Below are 23,369 nucleotides of genomic sequence, written 5' to 3' on the forward strand. Positions count from 1 at the left end.
GACACTAGTTTTCCCAGAAATATCCCCCAGCTAAGCCATTTCCTCCATGGTGGTACTTTTATTTATTTCTCCAAACCTTCTTAGTTTCCCTGAGCCAAGTGAAGGATCTCTGCAGGGGCTGTGTTTCTCTCTCCACTTGAAGTGGGCCAAACTGCCTGTTCTCCTCACAGAGCCCTGCAAGAAGCCCAGGAGATCTTCGGCGTGGACTTTGACTATGACGAATTTGAGAAATACAATGAGTATGATGAAGAGCTGGAGGAAGAGTATGAGTATGAGGATGACGAGGCCGAGGGTGAAATCCGAGTACGCCCCAAGAAAACCACCAAGAAGCGGGTGAGCCGCAGGAGCATCTTTGAGATGTATGAACCCAGTGAGCTGGAAAGCAGCCACCTCACAGATCAAGACAATGAAATCCGAGCCACTGACCTGCCTGAGAGGTTTCAGGTAAGAAACAGCAGCCTCTGCCTTCTGCCAGTCTGTCATCGGGGAACTGGAAAACAGCCTAGCAGCAATCTGACATGGAGTCGGTTCCAGGATGGGCTTTGAATTCTGTTTGACTCAGGGCCCACGTTGCTTACAGTATTTTGAATGGTATACTTCAAATCTATGAAATGATTATTTCATGCCAGCACAGCATGATGGCTAGATACTAGAAATGTGTGCCTGGCCAGCGCCGCGGCTCACTAGGCTAATCCTCCGCCTGTGGCGACAGCACCCCGGGTTCTAGTCCCGGTTGCTCCTCTTCCAGTCCAGCTCTCTGCTGTGGCCCGGGAGTGCAGTGGAGGATGGCCCAGGTCCTTGGGCCCTGCACCGGGAGGAGGCGTTTGGCTCCTGGCTTTGGATCGGCACCGGCCGTGCCAGCCACTGGGGGGGGTGAACCAACGGATAGGAGGACCTTTCTCTCTGTCTCTCTCTCTCACTGTCTAACTCTGCCTGTCCAAAAAAAAAAAAAAAAAAAAGTGCCTGTTTCTGTCCAAAAGTGGTATATATTTACCCTAAGTGGGATAGGATATAAGGTCAGTCTAACCCTATTGTGTTATCTACTGCAGCTCCGCTCCATCCCAGTCAAGGGGGCTGAAGATGATGAGCTTGAAGAAGAAGCTGACTGGATCTACAGGAATGCCTTTGCTACACCAACCATTTCTTTACAGGTACCCAAAAGAGATCCTTGGTTTTTAAAATGAACCATAAATCCACCTCATCAAGATGGGGATCCACTCATCTTCTGCCCTATACTGTGTGTGTGTGGGTGTGTGTGTGTGTGAGAGAGAGAGAGAGAGAGAATGGGAGTGTGGGGGACTGAGAACTCTTTCTAGATTTCTAGTCCTCTTGTATTAAGCAGTTTTGTTTGGTAAGACAAAGCAAGCTCACTGTGGCCATTTCTTTGTCCTTTTCCTACCATAGGAAAGCTGTGATTACCTAGATCGAGGACAGCCAACCAGCAGCTTCAGTCGAAAGGGGCCCAGCACAATTCAGAAGATCAAAGAAGCCCTAGGCTTCATGCGAAATCAGCATTTTGAGGTAGTACCTGGAGCTCTAGTATCCCATTGACTACAAATTCACTTAGGAGATGGAGGAAAAGATAGCTACCTAAGTCAGGTCAGGAGATCCCTTCCCCTGTCTGCAGAAATTACTCAGGGTGTTAGCATTACTCAAGGTGTTAGCAACAGAAAGAAACCCTGGTAATCAAGGGGACAATATAACCATGGCTGCAGCATTGTTATCTGTTATCGGAACCAGCACTATGCCCTGGATAGGTGCATGAGAGAGGCTGAGCTTCTGACCATTGAATTTTCTGGAGTTCTTTATCCAAGAAGTTATTAGCCTCTGGCAGAGGACACCCGTGCATATCTTTCTTCTGGTGACTGTAGTCTCCTTGCCACCCTAGGTGCCTTTTATAGCCTTCTACCGAAAGGAGTATGTGGAGCCTGAGTTGCATATCAATGACCTCTGGAGGGTGTGGCAATGGGATGAAAAGGTAATGTGCCTCCTTGGCCCTGGGGCTGAGTTGGGCACCACAGCTACACACTTGGTCTCCTCACTTGGTGAGGAACAGCAGGCTTGGGTCTCCAGAGCTGAACGCCAGCCTCACACCTGCCCTACCCTGCCCTAGTGGACCCAGCTGAGGATCCGTAAAGAGAACCTAACACGGCTGTTTGAGAAAATGCAGGCCTACCAGTATGAGCAAATCTCTGCAGACCCCGACAAACCTCTTGCTGATGGCATCCGAGCTCTGGACACCACAGACATGGAAAGGTAGGTAGCACATGCCATGCAGGGTTTATTCCATCACAAGGAGCCCTCAGACCAAGGCAGGCCCCTCAGGTCCAGTGCTACCTTGCAAAGTTAGCACAGGCCTCATCCCTTAGATATCTGTCTTGTCAACCCATCAAATGGAATTTTTTTCTGATACAAATGCACCTTAGTTATCTGTATTGTTCTATGGAAGACAAACACTGATTTATTTAACAAGAAATTAACTGTTAAAAGGATTGGATATTCATATCTGCTGGTCTATACGTTTATTCCGCGTAGTAAAGCTACATGGGAAACCAAATTAAAATTAGAATCAGGTAGGCCTGCAGTGAGGTGGGGGCGGGGGGAGGAGCACAGGGTTTTAGTGGTCAGAGAGGTGAAGCTGAGGAGGAGGGATAAGGATTATCTCAAGACTTTGAACTTAACTGCTGCCTTGGCTTCTCCCTTTTTGCTTCCATTTCTAACAGCCACCAGTCACCATTTTTGTTTGACATATTCCTTCTTTGCTTTAAGATCCCTTGGTTTCAGTTAATTTATGGTCTGGAACTGTTGTATGTCTGTAATTGGAGAACACAAGGGTACTCAAAAAGGTCATGAAAATATGAATTAAAAGGGGCCGGCGCCGTGGCACACTAGGTTAATCCTCTGCCTTTGGTGCTTGCATCCCATATGGGTGCCAGGTTCTAGTCCCGGCTGCTCCTCTTCCAGTCCAGCTCTCTGGGAAAGCAATAGAAGATGGCCTGAGCCCTTGGGCCCCTGCACCCACATGGGAAACCGGGAAGAAGCTCCTGGCTCCTGGCTTCGGATCAGCATAGCTCCAGCCGTTGTGGCCATTTGGGGAGTGAACCAGCGGATGGAAGACCTTTCTGTCTGTCTCTCCCTCTCAATGTCTGTAACTCTACCTCTCAAATAAATAAATAATTTTTAAAAATCTAAAAAAAAAAAAGATTTATTGGAAAGGTAGGGTTACAGAGAGGCAGAGGCAGAGAGAGAAAGAGGTCTTCTATCTACTGTTTCACTCCCTAAATTCCTGCAATGGCCAGGAATTGGGCCATCTTTTACTGCTTTCCCAGGCCAGAGCTGAGAGCTGGATCAGAAATGGAGCAGCCAGGACTTGAACCGGAGCCCATATGGGATGCTGCCACTGCAGGTGGCATCTTTACCCACTATGCCACAGCACCAGCCCCAACCTTTTTATTCTTTTATTTATTTATTTGACAGACAGAGTTAGACAATGAGGGAGACAGAGAGAAAGGTCTTCTTTCTGTTGGTTCACCCCCTAAATTTCTGCTATGCCGGCGCTGTGCCGATCCGAAGCCAGGAGCCAGGTGCTTCTTCCTGGTCTCCCACGTGGGTGCAGGCACCCAAGCACTTGGGCCATCCTCCACTGCCCTCCTGGCCACAGCAGAGAGCTGGACTGGAAGAGGAGCAACCAGGACTAGAACCCCATGCCCATATGGGATGCCAGCACCACAGGCGGATTAACCAAGTGAGCCCCCAGCCCCAACCTTTAATACTTTTTTTTTTTTTTTTTTTTTTTAAGAAAAAACTAAGCATAGATTTCAAGAATTTTTTTTGGCTCCCAAATAAACTTACCCTTTTCTCCACAAACATTTCCAAGTTCTCTCATATAGGCACCCATCTTAGTTGGGATCTTGCCTCCTGGGAATTGGGACCTCTTGTGGCAACACTGGGGTCCACTCCTTCCCCAGTGACAACTTAGATCTTATGTCCCTTCCTTCAGACTCAAGGATGTACAGTCAATGGATGAATTGAAAGATGTCTACAACCACTTCCTGCTTTATTATGGCCGCGACATCCCCAAGATGCAGAATGCTGCCAAGGCTAGCCGCAAGAAGCTGAAGCGTGTAAGGGAAGAGGGAGATGAAGAAGGTGAGTGCTGGGAAAGTGCAGGAGGCTGGTGGCCGTGGCATTGCTCAGGATGCCCTTGGCTGGGTTTCCTTTGGGGCTGCCTCTCTGTCAGATGCTTGAGAGAGAGTGGAAACTAGAGCACAACTTGGTTTCTCCTCAGGTGAAGGTGAGGAGGCAGAAGATGAGGAGCAGAGGGGCCCAGAGCTCAAGCAGGCCTCCCGCCGAGACATGTACACCATCTGCCAGAGCGCTGGGCTAGGTAAAAAAAAAGTCAGCTTCTTTGGAACCTGGGCATTCTAGACTTCAGCAAGGGGAGTTGTTATCCAAGAAGAGGACTGTGGATAGGAAGACAGAAGGATGTCTGGATCCATTACCAGTTCAATGCTGAACCACCTAATACATGATCTTCGTACACATGTGCTTCTTCCACTCAACCCTGCCCCATCGTAACAGTCTAGCCTTTCCCCAAATATCTGGAGTAATGAAAAATTTGGGCTCGGAAAGAGAATCATCCTATTTCTTCTGCCTTGTAACAGCCCATCAGGGGTTTACAGTCAGTAAACCCTGCTTTTGTTTTTTAAAAAATTTATTTACTTATTTGTAAGCTAGAGCAACAAAGGAAGGGAGAAACAGAGCAAGATCTTCTGTCTTCTGGGTTTATTGCCTACATGCCCCAACAGCCAGGTTGAGCCAAGCTGAAACCAGGAGCCAGGCACTTTATGATATCTCACATGGGTGGCAGGGACTCACATACTTGGTCTATCTTATTTTCCCAAGCACATTAGCAGGAAGCTGGACTGAAAGCGGAGCAACTGGGACTCGAGCCAGTAATCCCATATGGGATGCTAAACTGCGAAGGGCAGCTTAACCCCACAAGGCCACAGTGTTGGCCATTCTTACTCATCTGCAGTCTGGTCTCGCTCATGTGTGGTCCCTTTAGTCTAGTGCCCAAAAATTGCTGCTCTAGACTCTGAAAGCCAAGAGGTGTGGGTCAGCCCAGCTTGTCTTACCTTTCACTCTCCTGTTTTTGTTAGATGGTTTAGCCAAAAAGTTTGGGCTTACTCCCGAGCAATTTGGGGAGAACCTCCGGGACAGCTACCAGCGACATGAGACAGAGCAGTTCCCTGCCGAGCCCCTCGAGCTGGCCAAGGATTACGTGTGCAGGTAGGCATGCAGCTGGTGGCTGGTGGCAGAGGGGTCCTGAGAAGACTCCCTCATCCTGCAGCTGCACCATTTTCCCCACAGCCAGTTCCCTACTCCAGAAGCTGTGCTGGAAGGGGCCCGCTACATGGTAGCCCTACAGATTGCCCGTGAACCCCTTGTCCGGCAGGTCCTAAGGCAAACCTTCCAAGAAAGAGCCAAGCTCAATATAACCCCCACCAAGAAAGGTAGAAAGGTGAGCCGGGTGAAGGGCTTGGATTCCAGGTGTGGCCCAGCTCTCTGAACTGAGTCTCTTGCTTTCTGCTTAGCTGAGAGGCAGGCTTTTCTCCCCAGGGCTGAGTGCAGCCTGGGCATAGGCTCATAATTCCTTCTTGATGCCCACAGGATGTGGATGAGGCCCACTACGCTTACTCCTTCAAGTACTTAAAGAACAAGCCTGTTAAGGAACTGAGAGATGACCAGTTCCTCAAGATAGGCCTGGCTGAAGATGAAGGGCTGCTGACCATCGACATCAGCATAGATATGAAGGGAGTAGAAGGGTAAGGAAAGCCCTGGCCCAGGGCATCTTTGGGGAAGGCTTGGTTGAGGAACTTGCTGTAGGGAAGGCTCCTCAGGAATGTGAACCCAAGTTTCAGAATTGAGCAAGCCACTGTCCCTGGCTTATTTGAAGTGTTCATGGACGTTTGGTTGTCACTTGTTCTCCATCCTTGACATCACAGCTTTGTGTCTTTTCTCAGCTATGGCAGTGACCAGACGTATTTTGAAGAGATCAAACAGTTTTACTACCGAGATGAGTTCAGCCACCAGGTGCAGGAGTGGAACAGACAGCGCACCATGGCCATCGAGCGAGCTTTACAGCAGTTTCTCTATGTGCAGATGGCCAAGGAGCTCAAGAACAAGCTGCTGTCTGAAGCCAAGGAATATGTCATAAAGGTGAGAACAGATTGGTTGCCTCTAGTTGTGTGATTTTCCCAGACTAGAGTGAAAGAATTCCTAAGGAATCATCTCAGCTAGTAGAGAATCTCAGGGGGAAGAGGAGCGTAATGTGAGAGGCAGTGCGAACAAGGCCGCGGGGACCGCCTCCATGGCCTTCACTCCACCGGCCCCTTCCCCCCTGCTCGTCCAAGCGGTCTTTACTTCTGTGTACTCTTCAGTTTCAGAAGCAAGGGCTACCCTCAGGTTGTAAGCCTGCCAGGGGCTAGGAACGTACACATGTGAATGGACGCCCTTGCACCTGTGTGCCTGCATTTCCTTAGCATAGTTGGTGAGCCTGATAACCGTGGTGTCTGATGTGTTGCTTCCCTAGGCCTGCAGCCGAAAGCTCTACAACTGGTTGAGGGTGGCGCCCTACCGACCGGATCAGCATGTAGAAGAAGATGATGACTTCATGGATGAGAACCAAGGGAAGGGCATCCGAGTCCTAGGCATTGCTTTCTCCTCTGCCAGGTAGACTGCCTGTTCTGGCCTGCCCGGCACCATCTCTTCTCTGTCTTCCTCATTTCATTCTTTTCTTATTCACAGTCCTGTTGCTGATTATCGCTCTGTTCTTTTTCTGTCTGGCTGGCAGAGATCACCCTGTTTTTTGTGCTCTGGTCAATGGTGAAGGAGAAGTGACAGACTTTCTCCGGCTGCCCCATTTCACCAAACGGCGAACTGCATGGAGAGAGGAAGAGCGGGAAAAAAAGGCAAGTGCCTGGCACAAGCTACCAAGTGTACATCTGGAGTACACGTTATTCAGCAGAAATAAAGTTATGGTCTAAGCAGTGTCTCATGCAAGACTGGTCATCTCTGCTGTGGTCACTGACTTCTCATCCCTACTGTGGGCAGTAGGTGGCGCTCAAGTCATCTGGTGCAGAATTTACTTGTGGATTGAGGCCAGTCCCTAGGCCTTGTGTGCTTCTGGACCTGCCTTTATTGCCTCTGTTATTACCAGCATCTGGGTCAGACTGTTCCAGGAGCTGAAAGCCACTGAGGCGTGACGCCAGCTTTTTGCCTGCAGTGGCCTTTCTGTATCTCTTTCTCCAAGGAAAAGGAGTTAGGATTCATGTTATTATTCTAATGGGATTTTACAATTTTGTTGGCAGAGCCCCAAAAAACTTTTTAACAAACATCTAGTTTTTTTAAATCTTGAAATGGAGATGACGATCTCAGAATAGGGCTATCAGGCAATGGTTTGTATAAATGAGACCCAAAGTATTTGGTTGACCACAGTCTAAGTGTAAGCTGCAAGTAAGATTATCTTAGAAAATATTGACATGTGTTTATATCCATGTCAGAGGGCTGGGCTCCTTGATTTGTGTTCTGCTTAGATAGCATGCGCTGTATCGTGTCCAATGCTGAGCTTTATATTTGAAAAGGAGAGAAGGCTTTGTTGAGGTACATACTCCACTGGGCATATGGTTTTGCAAGAGACCACTTACTCATAGCTCAGCCAGATTTAGGAGAATAACAGAAGTATTGAATCCTTCTACTTAGAAAATTAAGAGTACTTGAAAGTTGGAGACAGCCCAAGAAGCAAAACGATATGCAGCATTTCTGGGAAAGCAGAACATAACAGCACTATGGATGGAGATCACGAAGTTTATAGGAATGTCCATGGTGAGAAGTTCCCTTGGGCCCAGATGAGGCTGATTTTCGATCTTAATACATTGATTGCCGTACTCTTTTGTGATACCACTGCCTCCCTCATTTTGCTGTACTCAGGTCTTCTGCAGAACTCAACTCTATTGTGAGAATAGACATCCACAAAATCTGTGAGGGTGTCCAGATGTCCAGATGTGAGGTGCTGGAAATTAAGCCGTAAGCTGAAGTCTTTGGGAAACATACTCAGCACGTTGACCTTTTCAAAGGGCCCTCACCCAAAGAGGGCAGGCACCAATTCCTTATTTTGCTTGTTCAAAACTAGGATTTGTGGCTAAATATTAGAGGGAGACATATTCTGATTCACAGTAAAAGGGACCAGTTTCCTGTCAGACCACAGCTGGCTGGTAGTGTGGAGTGAGGCTCTAGTAGAGTGACAGAGCAGAGGCAAGGTGGCCAGCCAGCTGTCCAAGAGCAGAGGGGAATGGGTCCTTGGTGGCAGCTTGGACTAGGTAGTATCTTAAGACCCTTGCAGTTTTTACTGTCCTCTGGTCTTGCAGGAGCTGAAGCTGCTTAGGGTATAGCTCACTAACCGCTTAAAACTTCCTCATCCTCAGAGCCATTCAGCTTTAATTTTCTTTCAATCCAGGCTCAAGACATTGAAACACTAAAGAAATTTCTTCTGAACAAGAAGCCTCATGTGGTGACAGTTGCAGGAGAGAACAGGTAGGGGGGCAGGGGATTGATCCAGGCCTGGTTCAAAGCTCTGACCCCAAAATCACTTGTGTCTTACTGTTGAATCTGGCATGTGCCCATTGTAACAGGCATGTACCCATGTAGCATTTTGATGTTATTCCCAGGGGGTATCCATGAGGATGTTTTTCCTCCTTGTCTTTAAAGCCCTTTGCTGAGGCCAGTGTTGTGGCACAGCGGGTTAAGTCTCTGCCTGTGACACCAGCATCCCATATGGGTGCCAGTTCGAGACGCAGCTGCTCTACTTATATTCCATCTCCCTGCTAAAAAAAAATGCGCCTGGGAAATCAGCAGAGGATGACCCAAGTGCTTGGGCCCCTGCATGAACGTGGGAGACCCAGAAGAAGCTCTAGATTCCTGGCTTTGGCCTGGCCCAGTCCTGGCCATTGGCGGCCATTTAGGGAGTGATCAGCATATGAAAAATCTCTCTGTCTCTCCTCCTCTCTCTCTAATTCTGCCTTTCATATAAACTTTAAGAATTTTTTTTTTTAAAGCCCTTTCCTCCCTACCCCCATCCCAGTCATGAGACTGCCCATCCTTAAGAAAATATATCCATTAACCAAGACTCCTCATCCCTCAGGGACGCCCAGATGTTGATTGAAGATGTGAAGCGCATTGTGCATGAGCTGGACCAGGGCCAGCAGCTGTCTTCTATTGGAGTGGAGCTAGTTGACAACGAGTTGGCAATTCTTTATATGAACAGCAAAAAATCAGAGGTAATACTGGGGCCCTGAGGGCCTGCCCAGGAAGTGCTATATATATCCCAGAGAGATTTAATAGGGAACAAACATTATTAGGGGCTCAGGACTGCACCTGTTCATTACTCATGCAGAAGTCTTCGATGTCGCCAGTTATGATTTACGTTGGGAGCCCCAGAGATTAGCTTGGTTCCAGGAAAAGGGGTCCCAGAAAAGAGAATATAGCTTCAAGCCAGAATGAATTGGATTTCCTCTTGATGTTGGCGCTGAGGGTTCTTTAAGGCCCTGCTGACCCTTGCTTGACTCTAGGCAGAGTTCCGGGATTACCCTCCAGTCCTGCGGCAGGCAGTCTCCTTGGCCCGGCGCATCCAGGACCCTCTGATTGAATTTGCCCAAGTGTGCAGCAGTGATGAAGACATCCTCTGTCTCAAGTTTCACCCCTTGCAGGTGAGTAGCATTTGACTGTTCGGCCTTGGTGGGCAGAGAGGCACAGTAACCTTACTCCTGCCTGCTGTATGTCAACAGGAGCATGTTGTGAAAGAAGAGCTACTCAACGCCTTATACTGTGAGTTCATCAACCGAGTCAATGAGGTCGGGGTTGATGTCAACCGTGCCATTGCCCACCCTTACAGCCAGGCCTTGATCCAGTATGTCTGTGGCCTGGGACCTCGAAAAGGGACCCACCTCCTGAAGGTAGGCTTTCGTTCAGTCTAAAAATTAAAAATGTGCCCATTTCATTGCATCTGTATATACATTTGGTCAGTGTGTGGTTGACTGATGGGGAAGAGCAAGGTTAGAGAGGTAGAGTGGCTGGTCCAGAATAACCGTACTAGTGAGAGGAATCCAGCATCAGACCCCCTAGGCCGAGGCCGTGCTCCTCACTGCTGTGGTCTAGGGCTCGGAAGAAGATACCCACAGCCATGACTGAAAACTGGGGAACACAACAAGGCAGTGTTCAGTGCAGAGTTAAGGACAGTGGGGTTTTTTCCAATGGGAAGGAAAAGGATTTCATGGAGAAAGAGCATGCAGGGGGCTTCGGATGTGTCAGTGATGCTCTTCTTGAAGATGAGTGCAGAAGTGTATATCTTATCATTAACTTTTAGGCCATAATGCAATGTTTGGTGAGTATAATGTAGTTCATTAAAAAGAAATTGGGGAGCCAGGCACTTGGCAAGCCATTAAGTGCCTCCTTGGGACTCCTGCATCCTAAATCAGAGTGCCTCGTTCAAGTCCCTGTTACTCTGCTTCCAATTTAGCTTCCTACTAGAGTGCTGAGGCAGCAGATGATGGCTCAAGTAATTGGGTCCTTGCCACCCATGTGTGGGACACAGATTAAGCTCCAGAATCCTGGCTTTGGCCTGGCACGGCCCTGGCTCTTGCAGACATGTGGGGAGTGAGCCAGCAGATATAAGATGTCTGGTTTTCTTTTGAAAAAAAAAAAATAAATAAATAAAAATAGTTTTTGAAAAATTTATTTGGCAGTTTCAGCACAGCAGTCAGTTACAATGGCACTTGGGATACCTGCATCTCACACTGGAGTGCCTGAGCTCATCTTGGCTCCACTTCCAATCCAGCTTCCTGTTGGTGCACTCTGGGAGGTAGCAGGGGATGGCTCAAGAATACTTGGTTCCCTGCCACCCACAAGAGAGACCTAGATTGAGTTCTGTGTTCCTGGCTTCAGTCTGGCTCAACTGTTGTAGGCATTTGGAGAGTGAACCAGGGAATTGAAGGTGTCTCTCTCTCTCTTTACATGTCAATAATTTTTTTATTTTTAAACTTACTTGAGTGGTAGATACTGTGGTACAGTGCTCAGTTAGATATTGGGGAGGAGTGCAGTTCCTGTTGTGGGTGGGTAGCAGAGACCTGAAAGCAGACAGGGGAGGTGGTACTTGCCGACTGCTCTGGCTCACCCCAGCTCTCTCCCCTAGATCCTGAAGCAGAACAACACCCGACTCGAGAGCCGGACCCAGCTGGTCACCATGTGTCACATGGGTCCCAAAGTCTTCATGAATTGTGCTGGCTTCCTCAAGATTGACACGGCTTCCCTGGGGGACAGGTGATGCCCTCTGCCTGGATAAGCCAGGAGGAATTCCCTGGGGTTTTGCTTTGGGGTATCAGGGAATCAAGGCTACAAAGGGCCACAAGTCACTTAAATTAGGAGTGTTTTAAAGAAATGGTTTGGAACCCTTGTTTAATCAAAAGCCCCTGACCTATGGAAAGGATCAGCTCAATTATGTGAAGCTTTTTTCATGTGAGCAAAACACAAAAAGAACCAACTTGGTTTATAAATTAAGCACAGAAAACGCAGATTTTGTTCAGTGAACACAAACTTACTACAACTGTAGCTGTGATTTGCTGTGGCCAGATAAGGGTGGGAATGGCTGGGGCAATGGAAAAGGAGTGTGGGGGTATGAAGAGATAAGGCAGGGGGAGAGATTTGTTCTGTTTTGAGATGATGTTTTTTGAGAGAAAGTTCTATTCATTTGGACTTTGGACTTCACTATTGACCTCTTCCTCTCCAGAAGTTATCAACTCAGTCTTTGGAGGATCTTTTCCACGGGCTCATAGCTCCTCATTCAGTAATGGAAATCAGTGGGGAAATAGGCTTCAAGTTCTAAAACTTCATTTTCCACTCAGCTTTGCTGTAACACTCCACGAATAACATAGGTCCATGTGAGTGCACGGGCAAGACCAGCCTGGGAAGGCTTTATGGGGGAAAACAGCTGGCAGCCAATTCTCAGAGGTCTTCTTCCCCCTTCTTTGTTTCATCTTATTATAAGATTCATATTAGCTCATTATATAAAATTCAACATGTAGAAATATTATGCAGAAAGTGGAAGTCCCCCATAATCCCACCCCCCAGAGATAACTACCATAACAATTTTATGTATACTACAATTTTTCTAAATTTTATTTTTGCTATGCATTTACTAACTACCCATTTATTGCAAAAATGGGATCATACGGTTCATAGTGTTTTGCAGTGCATTTTTCACGTATCAGTATATCGTGGCCATCTTTTCATGTCAGCACACATAGACCTACCTCATTCTTTTTAATGGCTGTATAGTATTCCATCATATGGAGGTGCCCTGATTTATTTAACCAGTTCCCCATTGGTGAACATTTGGGTTGTTACTAGAAGCTTCTTGTTCTATATCTGCCCCTTCCTTTCCTCTAGCACTGACTCATACATTGAAGTGCTCGATGGTTCTCGTGTCCACCCGGAAACCTATGAATGGGCCAGGAAGATGGCAGTGGATGCCTTAGAATATGATGAGTCAGCTGAGGATGCCAATCCTGCAGGAGCTCTCGAAGAAATCTTAGAAAACCCAGAGCGTCTCAAGGACCTGGACCTGGATGCCTTTGCAGAAGAGCTGGAGAGGCAGGTAGGTGACAGTGTGCAAAGCTGGACAGGAAATCTTAGCCCCCATGGCCTGGTTAGGAGGGGGCAGCAAGCGCCCACGTTTGGCTGGGTTTCATGGGGAAGTGTTCAGGGTGCTTGTTACAGAGCCAGGCAAGTCTCAGAGTACGACTGTAACTGTGAGGGTGAGGGAGTGTCAGTGACAGCGAGGGAGAGTCCCCTCTGGGCGCCCTTGGCTCCCCTCTAACAGCGCAGCTTTGCATTTCTCTGTTGTGCATGTCGGGGTTCTGTGAAGCATGTTCTCATGGAACAGTGTTCATAGATGAGAAGCCACTTTTGGAAAATGAAGGAGAAAAAAGAAACCCTGACCGCAGCCAGCTGGCCTCCTCCTTTCATTGAGACCCCCGACCCCGACCCCATTTGGGTTGGGGAGCAGTTGCAAGGCTCTTTTTGATGGACTTCTTCCCCAGGGCTATGGTGACAAACACATCACACTTTATGACATCCGGGCAGAGCTGAGCTGTCGGTATAAGGACCTCCGGACAGCCTACCGTTCTCCGAACACAGAGGAGATCTTCAATATGTTAACCAAAGAAACACCGGAGACTTTCTATATTGGTAAATACTGGGCCTGTGTATTTAGCTGGAGGAGGATATGCTGGGGTGGGTGCATTTATTATATTCCAGCCAAACAGTGATCCAACAGAACAAGGCAACTTGGTACTGTCAGTGGGGAAAACAAGGGAACTTTTCAAAAGATGGCAGGACTCTGGGTTGGAAGTCAAAACTGAGTTCAAGGTGAAATTGTGCCTCTAAAGCTGCTGTGGGCTCTCCACGGACTCACTCCTTGGAGCCTCGCTTTCCCTCGTCAGCAGTCAGGGCTGGGGAGGGGTCAGTGGAGATGCTCATCACTGAAGGCCGGTGGGAGTCACCCCTCCTGTTCTCTGCCCTTCCTGTAGGAAAGCTCATCATCTGCAGCGTCACCGGCATTGCCCACAGGCGTCCACAGGGTGAGAGCTATGACCAGGCGATCCGCAACGATGAGACAGGGCTGTGGCAGTGCCCCTTCTGCCAACAAGACAATTTTCCTGAACTAAGTGAGGTATGTGCTACAGTATTCAGTCAGTTTCCTTGATTGAATGGTCTCTGTCCAAAGGAAGCAGAATTAGGCCAATTGAAGCTACCATGTTTAGGAAATTTGGCTGTAATATATCTTAGAAGGCCTGATAATAGCTTAGCTTTGGTTTGGTGACATGGAACCTCTGTGACCGACTCGAGTCTGATTTTTTAAAGATTCATTTATTTTAAAGAGTGACAGAGAGAGGGGGGAGAGACTGAGATTGAAAGATCTTCCATTGCTGATTCACTTCCCAAATGCCCACAACAGCTGGGGCTGGGCCAGGCTGGAGCCAGGAGCCAGGAACTCCATCCAGATCTTCCATGTGGATAGCAGGAACCCAAGCCATCATCTGCTGCCCCAGAGGGTGCATATTAGCAGTAAGCTGGACCAGAAGCATAGTAGCTGGCACTTGAACTGGACCTCCCCCACAGAGGGTACAGGTGTCGCACGTGGTGGCCTAAGCCACTGTGGCACAATGCCCACCCCTCCCTTCTGATTTTTAATCTGGTCTTTTGGGGCCCATTGCAGAACCTCGTCCACAACAATGCCTTTCTGTAATTTTTATTTAATGACCTTTTTAAATTAAAGACTAGATTTTTAGATCTCATATTAGCCTCCCTCTGCCCCCCACCCCAGTAAATGTTTCCCAGTTACAATCAGAGAAAGCAAAAGAACACAGTGGAAAAGATCATAGGCTTCAGGCAGATAATAGGCTCTGGGATACAAGGTTTTAGTTGCAGTGGGAGAGTTCCTGAGCCACAGTCTCTTTAACGGTTTTATAAATGGACTTAGATACTGGTGTTGGGGCGTTGGGGCATCAGGTAATACCAGCACCACATATGAGTGCCAGTTCATGTCCTGGCTGCTCTACTTCCAATCCAGTTCCCTGCTGAATGGCCTGGAAAAAGCAGTGGACTATGGCCCAAGTGCTTGGACACACTGCCACCCATATGGGAGCCTCAATAAATGCAGCTCCTGGCTTCAGCCTGTCCCAATAATGGCCTTTGTAGCCATTTGGGAAGGCAACCAGAGGATGGAAGATTCTTTCTCTCTCTCTCTCTCCCTGATTTTCAAATAAATGTATGCCTGCTTCATAAGCTTGTGAGAATCAAGTAAAACAGGTATGTAAAAGATGTATTGTAGCACCAAGCACATAGTAAAAACTCGTAACTATTTTATTATAAAATGTATTTTTCAAAAAAGGAAGCAGCAACAGGGACAATTTAGATGGATAAAACACATACAGTGAAGTAACCCTGTATGCCACTTAGAAGTTACCTGTGTGCTTGCTTTTATTCCAGCTCAGTCACCTTAGCCTTAACCCTTGTGCCCCATTATCTGGATACCTGGCCTCACCAGATTAGGGAAAGGGGGACATGATTTCTTACTTACAGAGTAGGCCCAAGGTCCTTACACACGCTTGTTAGAAGTTACCTGTAGCCTCCCTTCAATTTTTTTTTTTTTTTTTATCTAAGATCTATTTATTTGAAAGGGAGAGTTACAGAGAGAGGGAGGGACAGAGACAGAGTTCACTACTGATTCACTTCCCAAATGGCTGCAACGACCAGGGCTGGACAGGCCAAAGCCAGGAGCCTGGAACTCCATCTGAGTCTCCCACGTTATATAGGGACCCAAGCACTTGGGCCATCTCCCACTGCTTTCCCATGTGCATTAGTAGGGAGCTGGATCAGAAGTGGAGCAGCCAGGACTTGAACTGGTGCCCGTATGGGACACTGGTATTGCAGGCTTTACCCACTATGCCACAACCTCCCTTCAGTTTTCACATTTCTCCTTACACTTTTTTCTCCCCATATTTTTTGAAAGACAGTTTACTCCCCAAATGCCTGTAACAGCCAGGAGCCCAAGTACTTAAGCCATCATCTGCTGCCTTACAGCGTGTGCATTAGCAGGAAGCTACATTGGAAGCAGAGTCATTTGAACCAGGCATTGTTATATGGAATGTGGCATCTTAACTACTGCCAAACACCTGCCCTATTCCCTATACTTTGTAATTTCCCACTTTCACACCATCTGCCTTTCTGATGGTAAAAATCATTGACGACACCCCCCCCCCCCCAAGAGGTTTTTGGTCTCTCGGTTTTTTTTTTTTTTTTGTTCTACACATGGTAGAAGAGATGATTTTTCCATTTCACCCATTGCCTGGGCTCCAAGAAAGTCAGGTGCTGATGAGCCCCTGTGATGAGTTCTGAGAAGGTTCATGGAGATGCTTCTGTACTCATTGGGTCAGACCAAAAGGGGAGGAGTGTCAGATGCAGCTACGAGGTCACAGATGTAAGCAAAAGATTCATGTGATAGCCAGTGCTGCAGACGTGAGCCATGAGTCAGGGAACGTTGCAGATATTTGGAGTCTCTTAGCTAAGTCATTGTGTTTCCAGATCACAGTGCCAAGTGTCAGTGACAAAATAAATTACAACACTGCTGGCAACCAGCTCTTTATGCTTGTCCAGGAGGACCTCCAAGATCTTAATAGTCAACCTCTTCTCTTGGCTTCTTCAGGTCTGGAACCACTTCGATAGTGGTTCATGCCCGGGCCAGGCCATCGGTGTCAAAACACGGCTAGACAATGGTGTCACCGGCTTCATCCCCACCAAATTCCTCAGTGACAAAGTGGTCAAGCGGCCAGAGGAACGAGTGAAGGTAGATGGATGACTGCCTACGGTTGGAGTACAGTTTCCAGCCGCCCAGACCAGGCTCTCTGGAACCTGGGGCTGTTCCCATCGCAAGTCAGGCTCTGTTCCTAGTGGCACAGCTGGGGGCGGGAGTGTCTGAATGAGTGGCAGCATTTATTCACGGCCTTTGTGAGATTTCAGCAAGTTGCCAGCCCTTTGATGGTGGGCTGTCTCGTCCTGTGGTGTAGTTTAGGGCAGGAAGCAGGGTTTAGCGTTCATGCTGTGAAACAGAAAGGCTCTCCCTGTTTTTCCAAGGTCAGGCGGTACTGCTGTGGGAGTTACAAAAGTATATACAGCCAGCCCTGTGCACAGGAGCTATAGGCAGAACCAGACAACAACAGAAGGAACCTTCGCTGTTCTCTGGAAAAGGTTGAGAGTAAATCTCTAAGCTCCATTCCTGTTTTCATGTTCACCCACAGCTGCCTTTGATGGCACACTTGACACTGATAAATGTTGTGCCTACTCTCAGGCCCGATGGGGAAGGAAATACCTGTTTAGTTTGGTGTTTGCTTTTTTTGTTGTTTTTTGGTTTTTGGTTTTTTGTTTGGTTTTTTTTTTTTTAGAAAAACCTAAATGTCTTCCAAGATGATTCGGTTAGTGACATTGCTGATAGCAAATCTGCCTAACTCTTGTTCTAAGGCCCCTGAGAGCCGGGGCCTTAGGAAGGCTGGGGAGAGACATTCCTGGGTAAATGAACCTAGGGAGATTTTCACAAAGAGGAGAGCCGTGCAGTGGCTTTTGCCATTACATTAGACAGAAGGTCTGCAGTCAGGAGTACAGAAAACAGCTATTATTTTGCTTCCCCTCCAGAAAGGGCAGCCAGCGTTCAATTGTACCCTGGAAGCCGTAACCAGGAAACTAGAGGAAGAGGGAAGAGTGCCAGTGACAAGATAGATCACAGCAGGCACCAGCCACTTATCCCTCCCAGAGTTGGAGGCATCGGTGCAAGGCACAGCCCATGGCCCCCAGAGCAGACCTAACCCTGAACTTGCTATGCTAGTCAGTAGCTGGCTTGCTCTGGGCTAGTCACTCTACCTTTCTGCCCGGACTTTGGTTTTCTCCATATGTGAAGCAGGGCATCGGGCTAGAGCATCTTTGTCCCTTGCAGCTCAAATGTTCTATGGATCTAGGTGGGAATGACCGTGCACTGCCGCATCATGAAGATTGACATTGAGAAGTTTAGTGCAGACCTGACCTGCCGCACCTCAGACCTCATGGACCGGAACAACGAGTGGAAACTGCCCAAGGACACCTACTATGACTTTGATGCCGAGGCAGCAGACCACAAGCAGGAGGAGGACATGAAGCGGAAGCAGCAGCGGACCAGTGAGTGTGCCGCCAGCCATTCCCGTGCCCCCTGAGTCTTGGCAGCTCTCCTGCTGCGGGACTTACGCCACAGGATGTGTATGTGTGACACTCTCCTGAAAGGAAGTCTGAAATCCAGAACCTTCTGGGTCATTACTTGGCTATTGCATTCTGACTCTTAAAGCCTCATTCTCTCATCGACTTGAGAGCCCAGGCAAACAAGTCCTTCATGTCAGGGAATCCAGACCCAGGGAACGTGAGAGTCTCACAACCCCAGTAGATCAAAAACTAAGCCCTCATATGTCCCATGGCTGTCTGCCTCTCACCTCGTAACCTGGTCTTGCCTTTTCTTTTCCCATTGTCAGCATACATCAAGCGAGTGATCGCACACCCATCTTTCCATAATATCAATTTCAAACAAGCAGAAAAGATGATGGAGACCATGGACCAGGGTGATGTGATCATCCGGCCCAGCAGCAAGGGTGAGAACCACTTGACCGTAACGTGGAAAGTCAGTGACGGCATCTACCAGCACGTGGATGTGCGGGAGGAAGGCAAGGAAAATGCCTTCAGCCTGGGAGCCACGCTGTGGATCAATAGCGAGGTGAGAGCCTGTGCCTTCCCCACTGCCAGCCCTGCTGTTCCCAGAGGCGGGCCCTGCTGCCTCTTCACTGAAGAGTAACTCACAAGGCACCATGCGTACTGTGGCTGTGCAGAACAAAAAAGTTGCTGGTAGAATGAATCATTTGATACTGATTTTGTGTATTTTGACCTCTTTCCCTGTCCTCAAATTTTTAAAATACACAGCCTAGGCCGGGCTGCGGCTCCTCCACCTGCGGCGCCGGCACACCAGGTTCTAGTCCCACTTGGGGTGCCAGATTCTGTCCCCGTTGCCCCTCTTCCAGGCCAGCTCTCTGCTGTGGCCCGGGAGTACAGTGGAGGATGGCCCAAGTGCTTGGGCCCTGCACCCGCATGGGAGACCAGGAGAAGCACCTGGCTCCTGGCTTTGGATCGGCACAGCGCTGGCTGCAGCGGCCATTTGGGGAGTGAACCAACGGAAGGAAGACCTTTCTGTCTGTCTCTAACTCTGCCTGTCGGGGAAAAAAAAAACACAGCCTAGAAAGCCAGTGGGGGAAGAGAAGATAAATATGTACCTGTGTGCCTGCACACACACACACACACACACACACACACACACACACACACAAAGCTTCTACTTCCTATTTTTAGTAAAGAGAAATCTAGTGAAGTTCCCTAGTGTTCACAAGCACCAGGGTTGAATCAAAGTTGTACTCTATAAGCCTGACTCAAATAGATAAGATACATCGAGGGTCTTCAGCCATGGCTTCTCTTTAGGGTGGATTTGACAAAGGGCAGGGACAGACACTTGGCTGTGGCTGTGACATGCGGAGGCCTTTGCCTTCTGCCCGCAGGAATTTGAAGACTTGGATGAGATTGTTGCCCGCTATGTGCAGCCGATGGCCTCCTTCGCCCGGGACCTTCTGAACCACAAGTATTATCAGGACTGCAGTGGTGGGGACCGCAAGGTGAGCCCAGGGCCTTCTGAGAATGACAGCATCCGGTCACTTAAGGATGTATGCTTTCCATTCAGTGTAGGGGACGTGCAGGTGGTCAAGGACGTGTACATCGTGTATGCCAGACATGGTGTACCAGGCGTGCTGCTCTCCCAACCTCTCACCCTCGTTCTACCCCCAGAAATTAGAGGAGCTGCTCATCAAAACTAAGAAGGAGAAGCCCACCTTCATCCCCTATTTCATCTGTGCCTGCAAGGAACTGCCCGGCAAGTTCCTACTGGGATACCAGCCCCGGGGTAAACCCAGGTGAGCACTGGTGCTGACAAGGTGCTGCCGCTGGGGTCCACAGCCAGGCTGGAAGGGAGCCAAATCCTGTCTGCTTGATTGCCTTGCTCCTCTTCTCTGTTAAGAACAGAGGTGGAGGTTGGAGGTGGGGAGAGGGTGATTGAGAGGCAAAGGTTCACATGAGAGGTGTGCTTGCATCAGCCCTGTGAGGAGCTCCCTGCACTCCGTCTCCCTCCCAGACATGACAGAAATCACCTGGCACTGCCCTACTTCACATGCCCAGAGGTCAGGGGTCAGCACATGGATAGCTGACTCCACCCTCTGCTTCCCCCAGCCCAGGACAGCTAGCTTCTGCTGCCAAGTGGCCCCAGTGCTCTCTGCGCTGAAATGGGTGGGTACTCCCTTCTGTGTGGGACTGGCTGGCTGGCCTTCTTTGTATCTGTTGTACAGACTGATCAGCACACCAGCCTTCTCAGCCCAAGCCCCACCCCACCCTCACCCGGGCCCTTGGCCACAGGTCTGCATTTCTGTTTTCATCGCTATACTGCCTGTACACGCTGCATGGCCTACACTGTCGGTGGGGTCAGTGGCAGACGGCAAGAAGCCGTGGACCCTGGGGACACTGCACTGTCCTGTGCACATCTGGAGTATGGTACTTGTTTCTGACTCCCCAAAATGCTTCCAGAGGATGGCAGCCAGAGTTGCATGTGGTCTGGAAACCCTGTTCCATGGGAAACAGTTGGCCAGAACCAGGAGCAGACTCAGCACGAGAGCTTCCTGGGGGAAGGAGCAGAGGACTTCTAGGAAGGAAGTTTTGGCTGAGCGTGGCAGACACCTTGCATTGTCTGTTGGCTGCTGAGAGCTGTCCTTAACTGTGCACATCCCTGTCTGAGGTGTGGGGAGGAGTGCATTGTGCACACTGTCTCAGTTAATACTCACAACCACCCTGGAGGTTTAGGTCCGGTTTTCCTCATTTTACAAATGAAGCCAAGACAGGTTTAGTAACTTGGTGTGGTAAATGGCAGACCTGGAACCAGGTCTGCGCTGGATCCCAACCTCTTAAGCACTGTCTGCTGATCTCAGAAGTGATTAAGGGCAGACTAACCCCCTGCCAAGGCCACTGCAGAAGTCTCTTGCTTAGACTTGGCCTTTGCTGCCCCCAGGAGGCCCCTTCCTCCCTGGCCTCCCCGTCAGCTGCTGTGTGGCCCTCATTCTGCAGCCCTGTTCTGTGATGCGGCCTCCAGCAAGCCTTCCTCTGGAACTTGTGTGCGGCTCCCAGTGGGCCGAAGAATCCTTGGCCTTGAGCTCATGACCATGCACGCCTTCCCTCCCCACTCAGTGCAGCCTCCCCTCACAGGGCTGGGGACTGGTGCTGTCATCTCTGCTTCCCCAGCACCCAGTATGACTGTCGCACACGTTGGACATCTGTTCTGGTCGCACCCTCACAGCTGCCTCAAAGTGGGGTCTGATGAATGTTTCCTTCTAAAAATCCCAGGATAGAGTATGTAACGGTGACTCCAGAGGGATTCCGGTACCGAGGCCAGATCTTCCCCACTGTGAATGGACTCTTCAGGTGGTTTAAGGATCATTACCAGGATCCTGTACCAGGTGAGCCCCACTGTCGCCTGACTTTCAGGCTGTGGTTGGAGGACCATGCAAGGGTGGTCACTGGCCCTGACTAAGCAGTCTTGTTGCTCCCACCACGGCCTTGCCTCAGGCAGGCGCTCCACGCAGTGTGCTGGTGTGCAGTGCTTCCTTCTCCACCTAGCTCAGCAGCTCTTCCCAAAGTCCTGATCCAGGAAGCCAGGACTCGGTTGCTGGAGGGACGCAACTAACTATAGCCATCCCCTCAGGTATCACTCCCAGCAGCAGCAGCAGGACCCGGACACCTGCCTCCATCAACGCTACCCCAGCCAACATCAACCTCGCAGGTTAGGCGCTTGGGCCTGGGCCTGGGGGTGGCGGGGATGAAGCTGGATGGACTTTGGCCTATAACATGCCATCCCCACTTCTGCGTGCTTACAGATCTGACGCGAGCTGTGAACGCCCTGCCCCAGAACATGACTTCACAGATGTTCAGTGCCATTGCTGCTGTGACAGGCCAAGGACAGAATCCTAATGCCACCCCAGCCCAGTGGGCCTCCAGCCAGTATGGCTATGGCGGCAGTGGAGGGGGCAGCAGCGCTTACCACGTATGTGGCCTGGGGCGGGGCTCCCTGTGCAGGGTGTGGAGGGGTCAAAGGGAACAGGCATCCTTTACCAACCACGTCCTACAGATAGGCCTCAGGAACTGTCCCCAACATGTGGTCCCTTTCCTCAGGCCTATTTTTCGGGAGCTGAGCTCCTCAGTGTCCTTTGGGAACCTTTGATCCCCGCAAGCCACAGAAAGCAGCAGTGGTCAGGACTGGTGGGCTCTGCTGTGTGCCAAGTACCATTCTGTCAGCTCCCCTCAGCTCTCAGAACCACTTAGTGCTGAGCTACCCCTTACCATGTGCCAGAAGTCCACAGGATCAGGCCAGCCAAACCCAGCCCCACTTAACTGTTTTATCCTTTGCAGGTATTCCCAACGCCAGCTCAGCAACCAGTGGCCACACCACTAATGACCCCCAGCTATTCCTACACAACCCCAAGCCAGCCAATCACCACCCCACAGTACCACCAGCTTCAGGCCAGCACCACCCCACAGACTGCACAGGCCCAGCCCCAGCCCTCTTCCAGCTCCCGGCAAAGGCAGCAGCAGCCAAAGTAAGTGTCAGGACAGCAGACTGGGCAGGGCAGCAGGAGGGGCTTAGCACACTGGGCACAGGCAGATGCTCCGCCACCTCTGTCAGCCAAGAGCTCTGTACACTGCCCTACCACAGCAGAGGGGCTACAGCCCGCTGGGGCGGGGTCCCTTTCTGTTAGGGTGGGCACTCACCAGGGATCACTGGGAAGGCTGCCGTCTCGCAAGCCCCTGGAGAGTGCCTGCCTCCAAGGCCGTTCATTTCTCCTCTCAGGTCCAACAGCCATGCAGCCATCGACTGGGGGAAGATGGCGGAGCAGTGGCTACAGGAGAAGGAGGCAGAACGGAGGAAACAGAAGCAGCGGCTGACACCTCGGCCCTCCCCCAGCCCCATGATCGAAAGCACGCCCATGTCCATCGCTGGCGACGCCACCCCGCTCCTGGATGAGATGGATCGGTAGGGGCTGCTCCTTGGACTCTGATGACCTCCAAGGCTGAGAGGAGCCTGGCCACCTACTGCCTCACTCCCTGCCCCTCCTTTTCTGTCCATAAGGTGGTATGGCAGGATGGTCAGCCTGGATGGGTGACAGGCTGGATGGCCTTGTGAACTTGAGCTCAGCAAATGCTAGGCAGCAATTCTCCCACTCCAGACCCTTACTGACCACCTGTCCAGGGACCAGGCTGGGGAAGTGTGGCAGGGAAGAGAAGGAGAGGGGAGCAGTTTTGTATTTTACTCCCTACAAGCCATGTGAGCTTCTGCCCTCAGCTGACTGAGCTGCGAGAGGCACCAAGCTCAGCACGCGTGTCTCCCCGGCGCTGGTGGGGAGAGGGATGCTATTTATTCAGTTTGGGGCAGGAGGGAGAGGAAGGGAAGTATTTCTAGCCCTGATGCCAACAGCGTGGGTGACTGTCAGAGCAGGGCCGCGGGGGAACAGTGCTCACTTGCCCAGCCCCTGCCTGGCCATCCTCACCCGCCTGCTGCTGCGCTCCCTGCCTGTCATTTGAATAAACAGTGTTTCTACAGAGCA

At 49.9% G+C, this 23,369-nt stretch overlaps 1 protein-coding gene across 2 annotated transcripts in view; it reads left to right on the top strand.

Annotated features, from left to right (window-relative positions):
- SUPT6H (SPT6 homolog, histone chaperone and transcription elongation factor) overlaps window positions 1–23,369 on the top strand; it is a 51,077-nt gene extending 27,708 nt beyond the window's left edge. For both annotated transcript variants that reach the window (XM_051825412.2, XM_008271024.4), the window contains exons 7-37: window positions 171–444; window positions 1,050–1,151; window positions 1,405–1,521; window positions 1,889–1,978; window positions 2,114–2,256; window positions 4,001–4,149; window positions 4,289–4,387; window positions 5,163–5,292; window positions 5,374–5,524; window positions 5,674–5,828; window positions 6,027–6,222; window positions 6,596–6,735; window positions 6,857–6,974; window positions 8,519–8,595; window positions 9,203–9,338; window positions 9,630–9,767; window positions 9,846–10,013; window positions 11,249–11,376; window positions 12,502–12,709; window positions 13,155–13,302; window positions 13,644–13,786; window positions 16,322–16,462; window positions 17,625–17,820; window positions 18,165–18,403; window positions 19,233–19,346; window positions 19,516–19,640; window positions 21,115–21,227; window positions 21,473–21,550; window positions 21,645–21,811; window positions 22,177–22,364; window positions 22,616–23,369. In XM_051825412.2, the coding sequence (XP_051681372.1) occupies window positions 171–444; window positions 1,050–1,151; window positions 1,405–1,521; window positions 1,889–1,978; window positions 2,114–2,256; window positions 4,001–4,149; window positions 4,289–4,387; window positions 5,163–5,292; window positions 5,374–5,524; window positions 5,674–5,828; window positions 6,027–6,222; window positions 6,596–6,735; window positions 6,857–6,974; window positions 8,519–8,595; window positions 9,203–9,338; window positions 9,630–9,767; window positions 9,846–10,013; window positions 11,249–11,376; window positions 12,502–12,709; window positions 13,155–13,302; window positions 13,644–13,786; window positions 16,322–16,462; window positions 17,625–17,820; window positions 18,165–18,403; window positions 19,233–19,346; window positions 19,516–19,640; window positions 21,115–21,227; window positions 21,473–21,550; window positions 21,645–21,811; window positions 22,177–22,364; window positions 22,616–22,802 (4,558 nt within the window). In that variant the 3' untranslated portion in view covers window positions 22,803–23,369. The remainder of the gene's footprint in view (window positions 1–170; window positions 445–1,049; window positions 1,152–1,404; window positions 1,522–1,888; window positions 1,979–2,113; window positions 2,257–4,000; window positions 4,150–4,288; window positions 4,388–5,162; window positions 5,293–5,373; window positions 5,525–5,673; window positions 5,829–6,026; window positions 6,223–6,595; window positions 6,736–6,856; window positions 6,975–8,518; window positions 8,596–9,202; window positions 9,339–9,629; window positions 9,768–9,845; window positions 10,014–11,248; window positions 11,377–12,501; window positions 12,710–13,154; window positions 13,303–13,643; window positions 13,787–16,321; window positions 16,463–17,624; window positions 17,821–18,164; window positions 18,404–19,232; window positions 19,347–19,515; window positions 19,641–21,114; window positions 21,228–21,472; window positions 21,551–21,644; window positions 21,812–22,176; window positions 22,365–22,615) is intronic.

This window comes from Oryctolagus cuniculus, chromosome 17 (assembly GCF_964237555.1).
Source record: "Oryctolagus cuniculus chromosome 17, mOryCun1.1, whole genome shotgun sequence".
NCBI lineage: Eukaryota > Metazoa > Chordata > Mammalia > Lagomorpha > Leporidae > Oryctolagus > Oryctolagus cuniculus.